Raw genomic sequence first — 23578 nt, 5'->3', positions numbered from 1 at the left:
ACGAAGAAACATGTTTTGAGGGTAGTGATGGTGATTTGTGGTGTATAATTTTCAGCTGAATTTGTGGAAGGTACAAAAAAAAGTAATGGAAATCAAGGAGTTTCACGATGATATATTTCTTATCCTATAATTTGAGGTCCATTTAGAACTTGAAAAATATATAAAAAATGCTGGAATTTATTTTTTTAATTTCCATGTTTACTAGTCAAGTGAAAAAGAAAAATTAAATATATATCAAGTTAAATTTTTTTTAATTTGTTTTTAATTATAGAGAATAATTATGATAGAGGATAAATTTTTTTTCTCATTTTTTATCTTTTCATTCAAATAAAATCGTTAATTAAGATGGAGCCCAAATGTCTACTTGGGAAAGAGTGTTTTGAGTATGGTCCAGCTAAGCAGGTGTTTGCACCATAAATACCTAAAGAAAGGCAAATGAAGATTTAGATTGAGATTCTCATTTTGGGTGTGCCACTTGCCACCTTCCATCATAACCCTATCCTATATTTATTTATCCAATCATCTACTTAGTTAATATTGCCCTTCTAATATTTTATAGTGGAAAGAGACAAAATCTATCCATAAACTGCAATGTTACTACTATTTGCTGTCACCAAGCAGAAGAACAACCTTTGCAAATAAAACCACAAGCAGTGCTGGAGAACTTCCATTCTCATGAGATGACATTTAGACAAATCAATGGATGACCTAATTAATTGCTCCAAAGCTTATGAAATAATGAATTCATGGAAGCCAGTGGTGGAGATCCCACAAACCTGCAGTGTTGTACCTACTCTTTTCGCTTTTTCCCTCGACTCTTTGGGATCTCTTTCCTTGTATAAATGGGGCTTCAATGAAATTGGTTTTTTCGTGAAGATGATGGCTTACAAGGCAGCCATGCAAGAAGCGAAACAGCGTAAAGGGCTATGGCTCGAAGAGGAAGACAACCGACTCACTGCCTACGTAACCCTCTTGGGGGAACGGCGGTGGGATTGGATCGCAAAAGCATCGGGTAATCTAAACATAAATGAACGATAAAGCGAACCATGCTTTTGAGAGCATGCAATTTTATCTAAATCCATACAATTTAAATTCTGAGATTAAATTCCATATCCCAAAAGCAACATCAATGTATTGATTAAATTCCATATCCCAAAAGCAACATCAATGTATTTTTTTTTTCCCTCAAAGAAGTTGGTTTGATGCAGGTTTAAAGAGGAGTGGCAAAAGTTGCAGGCTGCGGTGGTTGAACTATCTGCGTCCTGACCTTAAGCATGGCCAGATGAGCAGAGAAGAAGAGAAGATCATTCTTCAACTTCATGAACGATGGGGCAACAAGTAAAATCTCTTGTGTTAATTCTTCAATTTATTTGGATACTAGAAATTGATTTACTACTGCCAAGTCCTAACTTGGTCCCTCTAATAGGAATTTCCTAACTCTATTCTCTTGCAGGTGGTCGAAGATTGCTCGAAAACTGCCCGGAAGAACAGACAATGAGGTAAAGAACTACTGGAGAAGTCACTTGCGAAAGAAAGCACAAGAAGGTAACTCATCTCTCATGCATTCTATTCTTAAAGTTTTAGTCTGCAATTTTCTCCTACTAATTACTACTGATAATGTTGCAGAAAACATGCAGGATGATATGAGCAATGCAAAGCCAGAAATCTTCATTCCGAAAGGAAATACGAACTCCCGAAAAATTTGGCATGATCAAGACTGCTGGTCTGAGAATATTTTGGTTGTCACGGACAATGCCTTCGATATGGCTGGATCATCAAACTCTGGGTTCCCAAGCTCATCGTATGAAGCTCGGTTGTTAGACTGGATACTGTGGTTGTCTGATGATCAAAGTGAAGAGTGGGGTAACAGTTTGGGCATCTGTATTTGTTACCCTCCACAAATTTCTCAAGATGGAGACACAATTCTATGGGAGTGTTCAGGCTCCATCTGGGGCACTGATTAATTAGACTCATAATAACTTGCACTTTTTTTTTTTTTTCTCCTTCAGACTGTAAATCAAATAAGTGTAGATGTTGCTTGCATCCTGTACGTCAATATGCCAAGACCCATCAATGTAATGTTTTTATATTTGTACACTTGTTTTGCCAATTTTTACTTCATAAAAAATTGGTTTAGTTCTTCTCTTTGCTTTGTCTGTCAATAGTCCCATAACAGCCTAAGTTGATGGGCATTTTTTTTTACATATTCTGTTTGTAATTTAGAATGAAAAATAAAAAGAAATTAAAGAATGTATGAATTTACTCTGTTATTAAGAAACATGAGTGTTGGCCTAACATAACTTTCGAACTTTATTTTGATGATAACAAATAAAGGTTAATTTAACAAGTTATTGTTTTAGTGATGATATTTCAAGAAACCTAGTATGACAAAGTTCAAAAGATTCAAAGAAATGAAAGTCCAAGATTACAAGTACCATAAAAATATACTTCATCAACAAGGTGATCAAAAGAAAGCTCAAGAAGATTAAGATGTTCAAAACATATGGAAGCTGAAAGAATATTGAAGCTTAAGTACTTAAGTTTAAGAGGATTCAAAGCAAAGATATACATGAAGACTTCAAGTTTAGAGAGTTTTTAAGTCTTTAGGAAGTTCTATAAGTACTTCATTATAAAAATCATTTTGAATGCTTTGAAGCTCATTAAGGGTTGATATGAACTTAGAGACCTTACTTTGAAAACTCTGGAAAATGTTTTTTAAATGTATTAAAGCAAGATGGTTAAGGATTTTGGAAACAAACCTCAATTATAGATTTTATAACTGTTCAGGTGACTGACCTGTGTTTGGTCAAGCGAATGAAGATTTTCCTAAACTGATTTTAAACAGGCAGTGAAGGATCAGGCGACTAACCCTTGAATCCTCAGGCGCCTGACCCTATTTTAAACTAAAAATTTGCACTGTATTCAAAAGGATTAGGCGACTGACCCCAAAGGGCTCAGGCGACTGACCCTCGAACGGTTAGTTTTTAAAACAATTTTTAAAATTACAAAATCGAGTTATTTGTGCCCCAAACTTCGTATAAACTTGGGAAACACTCCTAGTAACTTGGGCAATGTGAATTGAACACCTTTTGAGCCTATAAATACATGGTTTCTCAAATCAAATCAATATCTAGAATTGAAAATTAGTTTTTAAGCTATATTGCTCGCTCTCTCTTAAAGCCCTTTTGCACACATATTCTTATTGAGAATTTTATGAGATAAGCTGAGTCTTTGATCACTAATATGAAAGTTAATCTTTTGAGGTATGATACAAATCAAAAGAAGAATCCCGGTGACATACTTCTTTGAGCTTCGATTCAATTCCCTTTGACATTTACTTTGAAGTATTAGTTGTGCTATATTTGTACTAACCAGCTCTATCCGAGAGCATCTTTTGTACACAAGAATCTTTTCTTGTTTCCTTGTTTTCTTTGACGGTTCAGGATTATTGGATTGTTGTACCGAGCTTGGGGTATCGCTTGGAGAGGGGGCTCCACCCTAATTGAAGGAGGGATTGCAATGGTTTGTTTCGCCCGTAAAGGAACGCTATAGTGGAATCCTTAGGTGGTCTTGCCTAAGGTGAGGACGTAGGCTGAGTATAAGCCGAACCTCGTAAAAAACTCGGTTTCACTTTCTACCCTTACTCTTTAATTTTTCTGCATATATAAATTGTGTGGTTGTGTATCTAAGTGTAGGAAGCTGAAAGTTTAAGATTGAGAAAACTTTTAATTTAAGAGAGTATGTTGATTGATCTTTTGTAGAAACTTAAAGGGAGTACATTGATTAATCGTTTGCAGAAATCTTGGGTAAAAGGAAGTGCACCAATATTCATATATACATGGCTTTATTTAAACTCTAAGTTGAGTTTTGCAAATGTTGAATCAAGGAAGTGTTGCAACTCATATAATGGGTTAAGTATCTTGTGATTGATTGGTTGATTGGTTGATTGATAAACATAATTGAAAGCATCTCATTAAGAATCATTAGCTTGTGTTAATATTGAGTGTGGATTGTAGTTGGTATAATTAAGTATTAAAAAATCATTCTTGTGTGTTTGCTAAACTTACAAAAGGTTGTGAATTTGTAAAAAGATTTAAAAGAAACTTTTAGAAACCCAATTCACCTCCCTCTTGGGACTACACCTTAGTTTTCAATTGGTATTAGAGCCAGGTTATAGAAAATCTTAATTAGAAGGTATATAAAGATCTAAATGACACACATAGGCGTAGCTCCCTTTGGAGAGGGTCAATCTTTGACCAGTCCGCTGATCTTTTGTGAACTTAATTATACATTTTAGAAACAAAGAATGAGGATCTATCTTCACACCATGGATTGGAAAGCATGGAGGGTTGTCACACATGGTGATCTTATCTCTGCCAAACTTGTTGATGGAAAAGAAGTTCTCAAAGAAGAAATATACATGACCGAAAACGACCATAAGATGTTGCAAGTTAACTCAAGTGCTATAAAAGCTTTATATTGTTCTCTTGACATAAATGATTTTAATAGGGTCATGTCATGCAAAACAGTAAAAGAAATATGAGACAAACTAGAGGTAACCTATGAAGGTACCGTTGATGTGAGAGATAATAGAATTGACATGCTTACTAGCGAATATGAAGTTTTTAGGATGAATCTGGATGAATCTATTACAAATATATACACTTGGTTCACTCATATCATAAACTCCCTTAATGCTTTAAGGAAAACTTACTCTACTTATGAGATGATCCAAAAAATCCTTAGAGGTCTTCCACCCGTTTGGGAACCCAAGGCCACAACTATAACGGAAGGAAGAAACCTTAAGAATACCTCACTAGATGAACTGATTGGATCCCTTCTCACCTATGATATGACTATGAATGAAAGGAATGCTGAAAACAAAAATAAAAAATCTATAGCCCTTAAGGCTGCCAAAGAAAGCTTTATTGAATAAGAGGAAGATGCAAGTCAATTAGATGATGAAGAACTTGTCTTCATTACTAAAAGACTTGGAAAATTATTTAGAAGAAATAAAGAAGTTTGTTAGAAAGTTTAGAGGTGCAAAAACTGAAAAAGGAGAAACAAGTAAAAAGGAAAATAATAATAAGCATGAACCTTGTTAGCTTTGGTGCAACCCCAAGAAAGGGGGGGGGGGGGAATTGGGTATGTAAAATTTATTACCTAGGTTGACAGATTTAATCAGTAGTATAATTCAACCTAGAGTCAGTCTACACAATCAATAGATAAACACACATGTGCAATAAAGATAAAGTGCGGAAATGTAAAGAACAAGCATGATATGTTATCGAGGTTTGGCCAATTGTGCCTACGTTCTCGCCTTGGTCACACCAGCACAAGGATTACCACTACAATGCTCACTTAAACGGGTGGAGCGGCACCTAATACAACCAGGCCAATTTAAGGGGTTGACCTCAACCGTCATGCCTTAACAGGATGGCGCATCTAACTTTCCTAACTGGGTCTAAACCAATCTGGGACTATTCCACAGGGCTAGTCTCCGTATTCAGGCCCATACCTGGAATACAACCAATGTGTATAAAAAGTTCGTACACGAAAATTTGCTTATAGACAAGAAGATATGTGTACCAGTATAGCTCAATCAAAATGCAAGCACGAATGATATGTAAATATGCTCAGTGCTCTAACGTGTGCTATATACTCAATCACGTATAGATTTTCAGTTCAGATCTAGAGTGCATATTCAAGCAATATTTGAAACACACTATGAGAATAGTACAATATCAGATTAGGGTATTAAATATGCTAAGAAAGTTCAAACAAACAAACTCAATACAATATTATAATATTCAAAGCACACTAGAGTTGTTTGATACACTAGCTTTTGAAAAGAATTTTTGCACACAAAAACTAGGTTTAGGTAACTTGCAACAACAATGCAAGAACCCCAACCTTCAAAGTCTTTCCACTCTAGGCTTATCAAATAAAACTGGTGGAAGAACTTTAATGCTAAACTCTCTCAGAAAATTGATCAAGCAACAATGCAAGTGAGAGTTCTAGCATATGTGATTAAGCATAACAGCCTTACAAGATACTCACAATGCTTTTAAGAAATCAAGATTGAAGAGTTTGTGAGTGTTTAGAAATAATATTTGGCTAAGGAAGGATTTGAATGTTGAGATATTTTTTGTCTAATCAAGTTGGCTAATCCTTACTAATTAAAACAAATGAATGAGTATATACAGGCAAGGAGGAATTTTTGACCATTGGGGATATAATGGGTATAATTAGATTTGTTTAAAAGACCATTAAGAATATTAACCATTTTTACCCCATTTAAAAAATTGGTAAAAATTATTTTAAACTGCGAGGTTCGGGTGCCCGAACAGACACAGTCAAAAATTCAACTTTTAGCGGTTCGGGTGCCTCAATGATGAGTTAGTCTGCTGAAACAAAGTTAGTAGCAAATGTTCGATGATTCGGGTGCCCGACTCATAGTTTAGTTAACCGAACCAGGCAGTTCAGTCGCTCGAGCCTCCAATTGAACGGAAACCTTTGGTCGCCTGAGTAGTTGAAAAGTGCCCTGATAGGCTTTCAGGTGTCCGAGGAAGGTACGTTCAAAAAGGTTCGGGTGCGCGAAGACCAAGTCAACATGTTGATTGGTTTGGTCGCCCAGGCTGCTTTACACGACAAAGATTCGGTTGCCCGAACCCTCTTAGCTTTTCCCATTAAGTGCATTTTAACCTTATTTTAATTTCCCTGATTAAGATAAGTGATGTAGGGGACTTTGTGTCCTTAGTGTAGGTACCTAAGGTCAAGTTATGGTCATTTTGAGCATACCTACCTATCATGCATGATGCAAATTATTACAAGCCATACACGTGCACAGTTCATAATAAATTACAACCCAGAATGAAGAACTAAACAAATGATCATAAATTACAACACATAGATCTCCATTCTTTGGCACAAACACCGCACGCCATCATGATACGTTTTTTAGTCTTGAAGTGCGCACAAGGTGATCCTGCATGCAATTCTCAGTACAACCATTAGTACCAAGAGTATTTATCATAATCAAAACTGGGTATGACCTACAAGGTCAACAATCTCCCCCTTTTTGATGATGACAAATACTTTATGCAAAAGTGGGTTCAGCCAAGAAAGACTCCCCCTGACTTTATGCATAAAGATAATTAAAGTAGTAGGTAATAAAAGATTAAGCATAATTAAGCACAGTGTCTTACCCCACTTTTGCCTCCTCTCCCCCTTTTGGCAACAGCAAAGAGGGTTAAGTAAATAAAACATGAAGGCAAGGGATGTCATTTAGATATAGAAGGTATATTGGGAGGAATTTAAAAAAATTCGGCAGCATGCCGTTTGAAAAAGAGCATTCCCAAACATAACCCTATACCTAAGTGACTTGTTTGGAGTTCCCATACGCAGTATATAGAAAATTTCAATCAAGTAATCCAAACAGAATGTTCATCAAGGAAATAGGAGAGATATTTAGCATGTGATACCAATTGATAATTTTGATGTTCTATACTCCCCCATCGGATGATTATGCATGGGTGAAGATTAAATTTTCATTTGGCTTTCACTCATCCTTTCAAAAATATTTTCATGTAAATTTTATCATAATCATCTTTTGTTTGCCAAAACAAGCTCAAATTACCAAGTGTCATACTTTTGTGATAGTGAGCCTACCAACTATAATCATGCTAACTAATAAAAACACTAATATTTGTAAAAGCATGATATTTTGAAGTGAGCATGATATCTAATATGGATGTTGTCAAGACATGCACTTTGATATCACCTAGTTAATGTATTTGCCAAATGATGTTAGAATGAAAGTACAATACATTTCTATTTCTTAAGGCCTAATGATTTTAATTTTAAGTGACTCCCCCTAAGAATATGCATTTTCCTAATAGATCAACTTAAGTAAAATTCAAATGGTATTTTAGAAACATAACTCAAGTTTTAAGTAATTTAGCATTTAGAAATGATTTAAAGTTATGTGCAAGCATTTCAAAAATTGGGTAGCATTTTGTCTGAAGATGTAATCAATTCCATAAAAACCTACCAATATTCAAGTACTTTAAATATATATGCACAATCAGCCCCAAGGAATTTAAAATTTCAACACAAATAAGACAAGTGTAAATATTTAGAATCTAAGATTAGATTGCATTTGCACACAATATAATATATAAATAGTCATTTCAATTATTTGGGGAAATGTTTATAGAAAATCGGCAGCATGCCGACTATAAACAGGATATTTCCCAAAATTTTACCTGCATAAAAATGATTCTCAAACAAGCAGTATTTCAAGAGTAAGGCATGCGAGAACCTATAATCTACCAGCAGACAACTCTCATCAACTGCATCCGCTATGCAGGAGGCTTTCTATGCTAAGTATGCATTTCAACAGAATAGACATTTGATGTAAAACAAGGTGCTGCAGACATATATATATCATAATCAAAAGCACAATCACCATATCATAGTATCTACGTGTGTGTGGTGAAGGTGATCATCAAAAGAGACAAATATAAAAGCTGTTTTAAAAATAAATACAGACCAAATAAAAGTATATCTGAATAGAACATAACAGATGATCAACTAAGGAACTGGAGTATGATGAAATGGATCCATATGAAGCACTCATAGGTCTCCCCGTCATCATGATCATGATCATCCTCACCGCTCAACTCCATATGGTCATCCTCACCGATGTCCTGGTCATTCATCTCTCATAGCCACTCATCGAGGATATGGAAGTTAGCCCGTACCTCGGACTGGAACTTGGTGAACTCGCTGTAAAGGGAGTCAAGTCTAGCCTGTGAAGAAGACGCCTACTCAGTCATGGAGACTTGGAACTCTTGAAATGAGGCAGAGAGATTGTAACGACCTGCTCCTTTTTCACATATATTTTTTTTAATAAATAAATTATCATCACATCATACATTCTAGCTTAGTAGGTCACAATCCACCTGGGCCCATGGGCACCAGGGATATATCAAAGCATAAAGTAGAAGCCCTAGCAGCAGAAAATATACAAACATGTACATCTCAATACCATATACCACAATATACCAGAGTTACTACAATCACTGTATTTTCATATATACATCCTAAAAATAAAACCTAGGGACATTTCCCACAAAATCTAACTGTCCCTACAAAACTTACCCTTCAAAAAGGGTAGATAGGCCGTACTATATCAGCAGGGCTTTTCCCGCTCTCCTATCCGGGGCTCCTGAAAAGTTAATAAGATTTAGGGGTGAGACACCTCTTAGTAAGGGAAATAAACTAATATCAGTGTGTGGCAACATGAGTATTATGTGTTCTAAATATACCATACATAACATATTCAATACTGTTTATCAAATCTGGGAAAACATACATATATATCAACACATAGCAGAATATACTGCATTTTCATAAACATATCTCATCTCATACACTAATAATAACATAAAACAATTCTGGTAGGTTAGCTGACTGTTGTCATGTATTACCTCCACATGACTGGGTTGTGTGGCCCGAAGGCGGGACCTGACAATGGTTGGCCAACCACTGCCAAGTCAAACAGTAGTCTGTAGGTCCGATGGGTCTACCCAGACTGGTCCATACACCAGGGGAAATAACAGCACACTTCTTGAAAATAACCACATCGACCATCCAATCTCACACCACTCCGTACAGTGGCATTAACACAGATATCATGATCACGAGAACCATGGACACATAGCAACGGTACCGTGCAAGTGCTAGCTTAGACCAAGCCAACCAGGTTCTGATATCATATAACATATACTAAAATCGTGATACATGGATATCTCATATCAATAATTATCAAATCAATCACATCATTTTTCATATATACATATTTCATGAAAATCATCGATCCGTACGCCGGAATTATACATTTTATCATAACTCGGCCCGTACGCTGGCAAATCACGTAGCACAGCCTGTGCGCTGGCAAATCTCATCCACATAGCACGGCCCGTACGCCTGCAAATCACATATATATATATATATATATAAATATCTCGGCCCGTACGCCGGTTTTCCATCATAGAAATCCATATCGTCCCCATTCTCAGAAAATAGTATTTCACAACATTTTTATACTCATGCCACACTAAACAAATTTTCTACATATTCAACATAACATCATTTAAATAGTATTTTCCAAATATAAATCATATATATAAATATATTTATTTTTTCCTGAAACCAGATGTTACATATATATACATGCATTTTCTCAAAAAAAAAACTAGCTTAGTTTATCCCCTTACCTGATTCCTGAAAAGCCCCTAAGAAAATCTTTCCCATACCCACAAGGTTCTCAACTCAACACCCTAAAAATGAAAACTCGCAGAATTAAAGTTTAGTATTTTCGTACGTACAACATTTTCTATAATTACCACTAAGTCAAATTCGACTTAAAAAGTCTTACCTCAACTTAGGGATGATTCCCAACGTTCCCAATCAATACCCTGGAACTGAAAATTTCTAGTATTAAAGTTCAGTATTTTTACGCGTATATCACTTTCTTCAACTGTCAAAAATCCAAATATTGAATATAAAGCCTTACCTTGGATTTGGGATGAAATCCAATTTCGTTTCCCTGACAATCCACTCTGGTAGACTTGTAGAGAACTTCGCCAGGAGCGTCGTGGTAGCTTCGGTTTGTCGATCCGGCGTAAAACTAGCCCGAAATCGAAGAGAGAGAGAGTCGTAGGAGAGAGAGAGAGAGAGAGAGAGAGAGAGAGAGAGAGAGAGAGAGAGAGAGAGAGAGAGAGTGCACTCACACACACCAAAAATCCAATTCAATTTGGATTTTGACTTTCAAAGCTTCTTGAAGAAGCTTGTGTTATTTTATACACACACACACACACACACACACACACACACACACAGATATATATATATATATATATATATATATATACATGCTTTAATAGTTATATATATATATATATATATATATTTGTTCCTTATCATACTATTCATTTTACTTGTTAATTTAATTAATTAATTTTATTTTATTATTTTATTATTATTATTATTATTTTAAAATTTTATTTTTTTCCCGGTTACTACAGAGATCAGTGATAGCTGCCATGATCTCGATGCTAGATGGTATGTGAGGTAGCTCCTGTGGGACCTCCTGAGCTCCTGGATCTCTCTCATGTGCAGTGGGTAGCCACATGTTGCCGGCCAGCTCGTAACCCATTACCTTTAAAGTAGTGGAGTTGAAGACGTCGGAGGGCCAGACCTTCTTGATGGTAGATAGTGGTGACCTATTCAGCTTTCCATAACAAATATCCTAGATAGAATCCCATCGTAGGGCAGAATGATCCTTTTTCCAATGGTTTTTACGACCAGCCATCGTAGGATCAATCTAGGAAGGTCTAGTTTCTTTCTTGTAAAGAGGAACTACATCACGAAGCAATACAAATAGGATACGTGGTCCCTCAATCCTGACTTAGGCAATATGTTGTAGGAAATTAGGTGATGCACCACCTTTGCCTCTAAAGTCAAGGATCTGTAGTTAGGAGTGTGGGTCAGATCAGCCACTGGATTTATCATGACTAAATTAACAAACGTACTCACAGTGAAGTCTTGCTCCACTATCCAGGTGGAGGAAGAGTCAGGGTAGATGAAGTTGCCACGCTGGATCTCAAAGGTCTTTGCCAGGTAGGCATTATCAAAATGGAGATCTGTCTCGAGCACCCTGAATCGGCGTGAAGCCTGGTGGATGAATATGATCTGTATCCTCTTCATATCCTGATCTTGGACTGTCTTTCCTTTGTCTAATAGTAGGTCTAATATTCTTTTTATCTGATTACCAAGTTCCTCTTGTCCTTGCTTTATGCCCAGGACTTGGTTTTCTTTGTGTTCCACCATGATTTTTGCTTTGCCTCTCGTATTGTAAGAGTGAATAGAGGTAGGCTCAATGCTGGAATTCTGGATTTTACTACGGCCTGATAAGAAGTCAAAAAGCGATTATCGGCCCATTGGAGAAGAGTATGCATGCATGTCTGCATGTAATGCAACCTAAACAATCATTCGGCCAAGGTTACGAGCAAAAAAAAAAAAACCTTAATGATCTCTTGAATGATCCATTTTCCCCTAGGTAGGGTACTTTAAGGGATAAAATTTGACTCTTTCATAAATGAATTAGGCTTTTCTCAAAACATCGGCCAAGTGATACGAATGTCCGACATGTATGTAGGATGTACACAACACAAAGCAAACATATATACAACAGACATGGATTACAACGTGTGGAGAAGAATGTAGCTTCTGTCCTGACCCCAGGGGTGGTATGTACATAGGGTTCTCTGAGGCTTTACCTTAGGCTAGGGATTATGGACAATCATGTGTAGTTAGGCTCAAAACCCTATTTACAAAAGGTCTCCAGATTGAGACTCTATCCTCCTTCACAGAGGTTCGAACAAAGCTTGCACTGAGCGGAGAGGTTCACAGGTCCCCATAGGCCATGCCACATAGGAACTGGCACTATTACACTCCTTTCTAATCCTAATACGGGAAAGCCTGGGTATAGAGTTGTGAAAGAGTGTGAATTTAACAAGTTTAGCCTACACCCTCTACCCCACATTGATCCATTATTCATAATTAAGCACATGCTCAACAAAATAGCAAAGGAAAACAAAGCATCATGTTTATTCAAGATACAACTAATCACATGTTTAGCTAAAACAATCAGAACTAATCACATGCTTATTTAAGTACCCACACAAGCAAGGCATTCACAATTATTCACGCATATGCGGTCAAGTTGTCAATTTGTACAAAAATGAAAGGGAGTAATCAAAAAGGCTTATTTAGATTTGAGATCGAGATAATTCTCAATTAATCACTAGCTTGACTCTCAAGCGTCCCCAGTCGAGTTGCCAAACTATCGCGATGTTCCGGACCCTGCCTGGAGAGAACTGCTCTCCGGCGAAAATGTGGTATGACTGCGAACTGGGAAAAATGGAAGTGTGATTTTGAAAATGTGATTTTTTGTGGAAAACATGTGTGATGGAGTCACCACTAACCTTTTGGAGTGTGGTTAGAATACTTGATTGCTACCCCATTAGGGGTAGAATCAGTCTGCGCAACCAGAGTCGGGCTCGGGAGTACGGTTATGCGAGGGGAAGGTATTAGCACCCCCTACGCGCCCGTTCTTACGAACGGTAATAGATTAATAAAAAGTTATCCCAAAATAAATCTAATAAGCCTGTTGAAATTACTCCCTTTCAAAAATCAAAAGAATGAAAATACCATATAGGTATTCCCTCAGAATCGGGGCAAATCAATACTCTGAAGAGTCTGTGCCCTTGGTTGCAATCATCGGGATGGAAAATAAAAAATAGGATATAAAATACACTCCCGGTGGTTTTGAAAGCCGGAGATTTTTCTAAGTAAGAAAATACTATTTCGGGAGTTTTATTTTTTTGAAATTTGTTCGGGATGGAAATGTGCCAAAAAAACATTTTTGTGATTTTCTCAAGTGTGAAAACATTTTCTATGATTTTTTGTGATTTTTCGATGTTTTTCCCGAACTTCGAAATAGCACAAAATAAAAATTATGGAAATCAAAGCATGGAAATATTTTTGAGATTTTTTTTGAGAATTTTTTGATTTTTGTGAATTTTCTGAATATCTTAATAATGATAAATGGAGAAAAACGGCTGAAATTAGGAATAGCTTCTCAAGAGGGGGGTGAATTGGGTTCTTTAAAAATTTTATTCCCTTTTTGAAGCTTACTTGTATTAGTATGACAACAAGAAAATAAAGTAATCACACTGCAAGATACTGATATTAAAATAAACAATCTAACCAATTAAAGTAAACAATTTCTGTTTCTCACCAGAAAATCTTCAGACGTCTAAGCTTATTCTTCAGACGTATGAAGTAATTCTTCAGTCATCTGAACATGAAGTTCAGTGATCTGAAGATGTTACTTCAGGCATCTGATCAGAACTTCAGTCATCTGAACAGATTGCTTTCTGAAATTTCTTTTTCAATAATAAAAAATGATTTGCTCTCTTTCTTTTATTCTTTATAAAACTTATTTCGGGGTATTTTGAATAGGTCTTTAAGTTCATTAAGATCCCCTAAAGAGCTTCAAGATATATTTCAATAGATATTTAAACTTTGAAGTACTTACATTGGATATCTTAAAACTTTATATACTAAGTTTGAGATCTTCATTCTATTTGCTTTTGAAGTCCTTTGGATGTTTGCTTGAGCTAACTTTATCTTCCAATGCTTTGATCAGTAATGAGCTATTTTAAGCTTCTCTTTGAATCACTTGTTAGTTTATCTATCTTGATGGTCCACACTTGATCCTTGTTTTCCTGAAACATCAAAACTTAAACATTCCAAGTTAAAATATCCTTTGTTTGTTATCACCAAAACTGATTGACAAGCCTAGTCAGGCCAACACTAGCGTGAACCATTTTAGGGGATGATGAACCGGTCAAACGCTGACCATTCTGACGGAAAAACTAGTTTAAGGTCTTGGTCGAGACCATGAGTCAACACGCGTTGCCTAACACGCGGGCTGTATGTGTTCAGGTGTATGTTAGCGTGCATGAATGATGCATAGTGCATGTGCGGTCACGAATGTATAACTACGTGTATGCATGGATAAACATGTGCGTGAATGCGCGTGCATGCATGAGTGAGCATGTGCACGAATGTGCGTGCGTGCATAAATGAGCATGTGCACAAATGTGTGTGTGTGCATGACATGCATGTGTATGAATGTGTATGCACATGAATGTGCACATGTATGAATGTGTATGTGCATGAATGTGCGCGTGTGTGAATGAGTGCATGCATGAATGTATGTGCATGCATTAATGAGCACGTGCACGAATGTGTGAACGTGCATGAGTGTATGGATATGTGAGTATGCGTATATGAGAGCCTGCTTGAGTACATGAAAGCGTTGCATGTTTGTGAGTGTGTGCATGCGTGAATATAAATGTGGATGTGTGTGCATGTGTGACTGTATGCATGCATGTGCGGGAATATGAATGGTGCATATATGTGGAATTGTATGCATGTATATACGTGCATGTGAGTGGCGTTAACATGCATGTGCATGTGGGAGTGTCTTTCAATAAGTGTGAATGGTGACTATGAATGTGCAACTATGTGAATGCATGAATGCATGTGCATGTGTGTGTGAGATTGCATGCCTATGTACGCACGCATATGTGAGCTTACATGAATACATGCATGGATGTGCGGGTGTGAAGTGGCACGCACGCGTATGCATGTATATAGGTTTAGGTGTGTGTGAGAGTGTGTGGAAGTGTGTGAAGAGTGTAATATTTTTTGGATTTTTCCTCACTTTTCTGGTATTTATTTGAATTTTTAAGGAATTTTATTTGATAGAAAAAAAAAGATTTATTCGAAATACAATAAAATACGAAATAAAACTGGATAAACCAGTGAAAATGGGTTCGGGAAGGAGGATAGGATCGGTCAAATGTTGACCGGTCCAGGGGAACCAATTTAAGGCCTGGTCAGGGCCGGGCCGCCACGTGGCGGGATACAAGCGGGCTGATAAGGGGGCATAGATGGCTGACGTGTCGTGGTTAGGGGCGTCCGTTGGAGGAGTGGATTCGAGGGCTGAGAAGGATCTGTTCAACTAGCGATGAAAGACCCGATTGAGTGCCACATGCCACGACGCGTGCAAGGAGGCAGGCGGGTACTTATGGAGCTTCTGACGAGGTGGATCACAACCATTGACAGGAGCGATGATCCAATGGCTAGAGCTGAGGTGACTTGTGGCATTGATTGTGAGGGAGACCTAGGGGCCACGTGGCATGACGCGGGCGGATGAGTGGGATTAGCATTAACGCCTATTGTCGCAGGTGAAATTCTGATCATTGATGGGGCGAAGATCAGACGGTATGAAGACAAAGGAATCCCAGAATTGATGGCTCAGGAAGTTGGCCTGCCCCATGTCGTGTAGCAGAATGGGTTATAGTTAATGCCCCTAACGAGGATGATCTGAGCCATGGGCATGTGGTGGGGATCAAATGGTGTTGGCTTGGCACATCAGAGCCACTGACGAGTAAATCGTGGCCATTCGATGGATTGAAAGGTAAAAATGCACCAGTGCCACTTGTGTTGACGAGATCATGGCCGTCTAACCAAACTTGGATCAGACGGAGATGGGTCAATTGTCAACGTGGCTTTATCTGGTGCATCTAAACGAATGTACGAGATTCACTTGTGCACACCTTCGATCATAGAGTGATGGAAGGTACCACATGTCCCAATCCCATGATGCCAGAGCTTGACATATTTAATCCCAAAAGCTTGCTTTCCTTACTTTTCCAATTTCTCTGAAAAATCCTTTCTGTTTCTCTTATTCCCCTTCACATTTTCAAGAACTGAAAACCTTAACAGTTTTAATAACTTGCTCTGTTCTCTTTCTCAATCTCCTTCCCTGCCTCTATTCTAGAGGATTCTTGGAAACCCCATCCTTACAAACACTCTTTCCTCTTCTTTTGATCATGGTTTTGCGATCCAGTAAGCACAACATGTAACCCCAAATTTCCTCTCTTCTTTCTCTCTAACTCCACTTCATAATGGACTTAGGGTCCCACTTCATGAGAAAAAAAAAAAAAAGTTCCCACTGCACAATGATCAAACCTGGTTCGTATTTCACAGCTTAGCCTCTTCTTCCGCGAGGTTGAAGTTTAGGGCTTGGGTGGAAACCGATCATCCAAAGAGACTCATGGGTCATAAAATAAGACTCCTTATGATTTCCAAATCTGTTTGAAGGTTCAAAATCCTACAAGATGAGTACCCTTCTTTCCCATTTATTTTATTATCGTGATGTTTGGGATTTGAGCACCAGAACGCGTTCAGATCTATGCGAGTATGAATTGGGGAGTGAAAGCCCATGTGTTCGAGGTTTGTGCATTATTCAGATCTGTAAAGATCCAAGTGAGGATAAGTAATTTTAGATCAGGGATGAGGGTGAGTTTGCTCGCCCTTGACTAGGTAAGTGGGCGAAGGGTTGACTCATGCGAGTTAACTTAGTGAACGCATGTGTGGACTCGGGTGAGATCGGGTGAGTGTGTTGGCATGTGTCCGAGACATGTGTGGGCTCTGAGATTTGGGCTTGAGTGAAGGCTTAGTATGAATAGGTTAGGAGATTTTTATGGGCCGGAGGTTTATTTTAAAAACGGGTCGAGGTATTTTTCCTGGCTAAATGGGCTTTGGGCTTACTTACGGTTATTCATTTGGGCCTGTCTTGAATTTTAAAACATGGACCAGCCCATTAAGATTTTAAAAATGAGGCCTTTTCTGGATTTTAAAACATGGGACGACCCGAAAAGGTTTTAAGATAAAGTCACAGGCCGACCCAATTCGTGTTTAAAAACAGGGCCTTGTTTGGATTTTTTGAAACCGAGAGCCCAACTTCCATTTTTAATAACAGGGCCACATAAGCTGAAACAGAACTGGGGTCTTGGGGTCCTTTAATGGGTCAAATTTGGGTTGTTAAGACCCGAAGATAGATCAGGATTAGTGGCTCGGGTTTGGTGAGTGTGAAAAGGCCTAAACCTGGGTCCAGGTTCAGGTCAGGGTTCAGGTCTACGGGTTATGGGTATGAGGTTCAAATCTGGATTCAGATCAGAGGATTCAAATTAAATTCATCCTGAAATCTTGGTTCCAATTCGAACCTAAAGCTTGGGGAATAAACACCTGCAATCACACACTAACCAGCATTGTATGAGTTCAAAAAAATAGGGAGGAGGTTAGCAATTTTACCTTCTTCCCTTGGCTCCTCCTTTCTTCATTTCCGGCCTCTGAGTTCGCCTAAGTGCTTTTCCACATTGGTTCTTCGGTTCTGCACTCTAGCTCTGGTTCTCCGTACTTGGGCAGAGCACCCACTTCTCTATATTTTTTCACTTATCTCAATTTTGCGAGAGTCTTCTTACTATCTCTAAGTGGTTCTCTGTCTCAGTAGAACATTTTCTATCCAATTCGTCTACCTCAATTCACTCAAAGTTAGTAGCGTATTCTGGCATTCTCTGGATTTCTTTCCTAAAAATTTTTTGCGGAGTTTTTTCTATCCTCTCCCCTTATTCTTGCTACAGTTTCGGGACTCCTTATTCATAGGGAGTTCGAAGGTGTGTTTTGGCGCTAATTCCCCACGTGGCACTCCCCTAACAAAATTCCCCACTAACGGACTGTCAGGGAATGATTCTTTATGATTTCATCTGATTTCCTTTATCATTATTTTCCTTTTTTTTTGCTAATTAACCGTGCCAATTTTCCTTTATGAGAGCAGGTAAAAGTCCAGGTGTCCATGTGAGATTTGCAGGCTTTTTGAAGGCCTCCAGCTGGCGGTATTAGACTAGTGAGTAGGGTATCTCTTATTTACTTAATTTTTGTATTCCCTTTCTCTGTTGCTAACCAATTTTGTCCTTTTGCTTCTCTTGTGTGCAGGGGGAATTGCCCAGGTGGCAAGCTGAGACTTGTGGGCATTTTGGAGTGTTCCCATGTGGCCTTCAAGGATAGGAGGGTTCGACATCTTCAATTTTTTTTCTATTCTACGTAGGTGCATTGAGCAATCCAGATGGAAGCATCGGAATGGAGGGCTTTTGGGAATGGAGGATCAAGAATTTGCCCTCATTTTTTTTGTTTTTGTATATTTTTTGTATTTGAATGCTAATGTATGTACCTCGAGTGAATTTCCCTATAGTATTCCTTTGTACATTTTTTGGTATTTCAATATTTTATGTTATCTTACATTGCTGCAACTTCCTTTTGGTATGTTCAAATTCTGTATGTGCACACACGTGCTCTCTGAGCGGAGTAAGCTGATGTACACATTCCCTAAAGTCACAAATCTCAGTATTGACTTATTTTGGAATTGACCAATTTTGACCAAGCAAATTGACTAATATTGACCAAATTTGATCAAACAAACACAGTCAATAGGGTATAACTTTACAAGCTGGTTCTAAAATTAAGACCTCATTTCAAACAGTCTGAAGATTTTGAAAGCTTAAAGTTTGAAAATTCTTAGGCTCATAAAAATGTTAAGGACTTGATCGACTAAGAAAATTAACAACTTAGACTTGGAGATTAGGACATTTACCTGTTGTGAAGATTCAAGAATTGCAGGACCATACCAATGTTGAACAAATACTTTTAAAGTGAAAGGACTATAAGGCTTAGCCTGCCATGACTTCAAGAACTAGGCTTCTGCTAAGGGAGTAAAAGGAACTCGACTTTTTTTTTTTTGGAAAATCTAGGGGGCTCAGGGCCTTAATTTTAGAATCCCAGGCTCATTAGATCTTAAAGCCAAGCCTTGTTCTTCTAGGTTTGCTTGGGGTGGCCTGGTTAAAATTGGGGTGTCGACAATATATATATATATATATATATATATATAATATTATATTATATGTTGGTTTCTTTATTGAATGGGCCAAACTAGAAGTGAATAAATAATAAAAAATTGAAAAATTTGAACCTAAATTGAACTAAAAAATAGTTAATCACTTTTTTTTTTTTTGGTTTGGTTTGGTTTGGTTCGATTTTAGGGTTTGGTTTGTATTTTTGGTTTTTTTTATATGCTTAGTCCTAGTGGTAAGCATGGGTACTACTTCAATGAATATAGATTTTGAAAGAGGCAAAAAATGCAACCAAGCTACAAGCCAATTAGTAGAGGTAGAGGAAGTCATAGCAGTTTTGGTCTCAAAAGCCAACTAGATTTTAGGTGAAAGAATGGATGGAAGACACTAGAGCAACCAAACATATCTACAGCTAGAGGGAGATATTCATTACTAGCGCATCTATAGGTAGTTTATCTACCTAGGAGACTCAAACACCTTGCTAATGATAGGTAAAGGAAAACATTGTTAAATGATGTCTATCATGTCTTGAGATCATATGCTATTACTCAACTGTAATAGATTATTTTGTGGGGGCAAATGGTACTTAGTAATGGTCTATTTGTTGTTAATATTTTCTTGTTTTGTGTGACAATGCAAACTGTTGTATGGGGCACTCCACTTGTGCCAAGCATCAATATTATAATTAATGCTATTAAATATATAAAAAACTAAAGCAATGCAGAAACTAATAATAAAAGAAAGTAATAAAGAACAAGACAAAAATTTACAAGGTTCGGTACAGAATTACCTACGCCCTCGGGCGCTGACGATCAATCCACTACTTCCAAGTCAATTTCAACTTTGAGGTATGTTTTACAAATAGAGATGAGAGCTCTTTATATAGCTTCAACCTCAAGTTCAAAAAACATTTCTCACCAATTTGGTACAAACAAAAAGCTTCAAAACAACTTTCCCACCATTGTGGGATAAACAAAACCAACAAATCTTCCCCTTGATGATAAATTCAACAATTTTTTTCAGCCACCGACATTCTTGGGAGTTCCACATGATCGCTGCTTTCCAAAAAATATTTAGACTTGCACGATATTGATCAAGTCCAAACAATGTTTGAACTTAATTGTTGTCACAATCTTGGTCAACATATTTGCGAGATTTTCAATAGTAGCAATCTTCTGAAGGAGTATTTTGCCTTCATCATAAAGTGAAACCGAACGTCGATGTGTTTCGTTCGTGCATGGTAAATGAAATTAGGATAGCTTCCCAAGAGGGGGGGGGGTGAATTGGAATTTTTAAAATTATTTCAATTTTAATTCTTTGTTTAATATCAACAACCACAACCAATCAAGATAATCAAAAACTCGATCTTTGTCTCAATAGCCCTGTAATGAATTGTAAATCACGCTGAATTTATGTAAGCCCCGTGTTTATTCCAAACTCACAAGTCTTCTTTATGTTTAACTTTTAAACAAACTTTAAAATTAATAAGTTTAGGTTGATCAACCAATGTAGTCCCTTTCGGTTTCCGCAATCAATGCTGATCAAGCCAAAAGCAAATTATCTGCCGGCCTATTTAACAACTAAACACTCAGAATTAATAATTTAAAAACATACATGTAGATTATAAGTCTTTGCTGAAAAAGTAAAGAGTAAGGAAGAAGAGAGACACAAGATTTTACGAGGTTCGGCTTATACCCATCCTACATCCTCGCCTTTGGCAAACCACCAAAGGATTCACTAATTCAGTTCTGTTAACGGGTGGAACAATACCAATTACAAATACTCCTTCCATTAGGTTAGAGCCTACCTCTCCAAACGATATTACCTCGTTTGTTCCAACGATTCTACAGCCCTGAATCGTCTATGAATAAGAACCAAGATAAAGAAGATTTTGTGTACAAGAAAACACTCTCACAGCAGAGTAGGTTAGTACAACATTCAGCACAATAATACTTCAAAGTAATTCAAATATAAAAGAATTTGAAGCTTAATAATCAATATAGATCACCAAATATCTTCCAAAATATGAAAGATTCTGACTTTGAAATCTTTTCTTTGGAGTTTGAATCAGTAGCAATTCAGTAGTTGAACACAAGAGAGTTTAAGAGCCTTTGAGAACTTTGATTGCTTGAAAATTGCTTGGTGTCTCAAACCTTTGAAGATTGGGGCTATTTATAGATGTTTAAAAGTAATTCCTTACCCCCAAAGTTTCCTTGAAATAGTTTCCAAGTTTTTCAAAATAATAGTGTCCAAAAACTCCATTTAAAAAATCTTCCTGTTGAGAGTTTTTAAGCCAACGTTTGAGTGAGAGTCGCCTGTCATAGAACAAACTCACAACACAGAACACTGGTAGTCGCCTGCCAGAACCAAGGCAGTCGCCTGGCATGTCCACTTAGGCGCTTGACATGTTCAGGCAGTCGCCTGTCTTGCTACTGTCTCTTTAAAAAATCCTTTACTTAATTTGGCAGTCGCTTGCCATAATAGAACAGTCACTTGGCCCTTCTGTTTTTCAAAGATTTTTTTTAAAAAAAATCCATTGTTTTCATTGATTATAAAAGTATTCTTTAGAGTACAAAATATATATATATATATATATATATATATATATTTCTAAATATCTTGAGAGCTTCAAATCAATTTATACTTGAAATTAACTTGAAGTACTTACATTTAGAACATCTTTTAAAAAAAAATCCTTTGATCTTCAATCTCTTTCTTCCATCATTTTTGAGTTTTCGATCTTTTCTTTGAGCTTTCACCAAGTTATCTTTAATCCTCATGCTCTTCAAGATCTCTTTTTAATCTGTAAGCTTTATCATGCTATTCAAGATTTCTTTTTAATCCATAAGCTTCCTCATGTTCTTTGTCACTTCCTTTAAGCTTTGCCTTTTTCCTGAAAAACTTTCACTTGAACCACATTAAACACATCATGATTTGTTATCATCAAAATAAGAATTGTAAGCCTTATTAGGCCAACAGTAAACTTGGTTCTTTGCCAAATGAATAGCACTTTGGCTATCATAGAACACAACAATGTGCTTCTGAACAACTTCCAAATTTTCAAGTAAACCGGTCTACAACCAAATAGCTCCCTTAATAGCCTCTAAAGCTGCCATGTAATCTACTTCTGTTGTAGACAAAGCAATGGTAGACTGTAAGGTAGACCTCCAACTCACTAGATCACTAGCAAGTGTACATATCTAGTAATTGATCGACGTTTATTTAGATCACCTGTAAAATCAGAATCCACATATCCAATAACATGTTGATCAATAGTATTATTTTTCTCAAATACTATACTAACATCAATAATACACATAATATATCGTAAAATCCATTTCACAACTTGCCAATGTCCTTTACCTAGATCATGCATATACCTGCTCACCATACTAACAGCTTGTGAAATATTAGGTCTTGTACAAACCATTGTATACATTAGACTACCAACAACACTTGCATAAGGAACCTATGACATATACTTACGTTCTTTGTCTGAATTATGAGATAAAGTTACACTAAGTTTGAAGTGAGGAGCAAGAGAAGTTGTTGACTTTATGAGTCCTATCCTATTTTGATAATGACAAATCCTAAGCATCTCATTTGTACATTTAGTGTATGAACAAAATCATCTTTTATAAAGTACAAATAGTCGAGGTAAAATGGAAGCCACGAGGCATATAAAGCTCACATCACATGTCCTACCAAATGGCAAATTGAAGAGCAAGGGGTGAAGACTTTAAATTTTCAATTGAAATGCTTTTAGTTTGTGTTGTAATTGCATATCTTGCATGATGTGGTTTATTGCTCAATATAGACCATAAAACGACCTTAGGAACCAAACCATTTCATGGAAAACCTTTTCTCAAAATGCCTAACTTGTACAAAAAGTTTTGAAATGGTTTTGAGGTCAAAAGAGGGCTAAAATGCAAATTTTGTTAAGGCCAAGTCGACCGACCTCTATAGCCTAGTTGACCGAACCTCGGGGATTTGATAATCTCCTAAGGCCAGTTGACCAGAGCCTGCCCTAGTCGACCAAAACTCTTAGGTTAAGCAATTGTTATGCTTCCAAACGGTCGAAAAATTCAAATTTAATATTATAATAATGCCCCAACGGTCACTTAATGGGTAGATTTTCAAAAACTCTATAAATACCTTGCCCAAAGCTCATTAAACAACTTTTG

At 37.1% G+C, this 23578-nt stretch overlaps 1 protein-coding gene across 1 annotated transcript; it reads left to right on the top strand.

Moving 5' to 3' along the window:
- Positions 1-879: 879 nt before the first annotated feature.
- On the top strand, positions 880-1964 carry LOC131167408 (transcription factor MYB27-like). Its single transcript, XM_058126217.1, has 4 exons — positions 880-1012; positions 1209-1338; positions 1454-1545; positions 1627-1964. Exons 1-4 carry the CDS (start codon positions 880-882, stop codon positions 1962-1964), a joined length of 693 nt encoding a protein of 230 aa, XP_057982200.1.
- Positions 1965-23578: the final 21614 nt, after the last annotated feature.

Source organism: Malania oleifera, chromosome 11 (genome assembly GCF_029873635.1).
Source record: "Malania oleifera isolate guangnan ecotype guangnan chromosome 11, ASM2987363v1, whole genome shotgun sequence".
Lineage (NCBI taxonomy): Eukaryota > Viridiplantae > Streptophyta > Magnoliopsida > Santalales > Ximeniaceae > Malania > Malania oleifera.
Note: the sequence above shows the minus strand (reverse complement) of the source record. Positions and strands in the feature narration are given on the sequence as shown.

Coding starts and splice junctions, on each gene's coding strand:
- LOC131167408 (XM_058126217.1), top strand. CDS start 880: ATGGCTTACAAGGCAGCCATGCAAGAAGCGAAACAGCGTAAAGGGCTA. Junction 1,013..1,208: donor TTGGATCGCAAAAGCATCGG/GTAATCTAAACA, acceptor GGTTTGATGCAG/GTTTAAAGAGGAGTGGCAAA. Junction 1,339..1,453: donor CATGAACGATGGGGCAACAA/GTAAAATCTCTT, acceptor ATTCTCTTGCAG/GTGGTCGAAGATTGCTCGAA.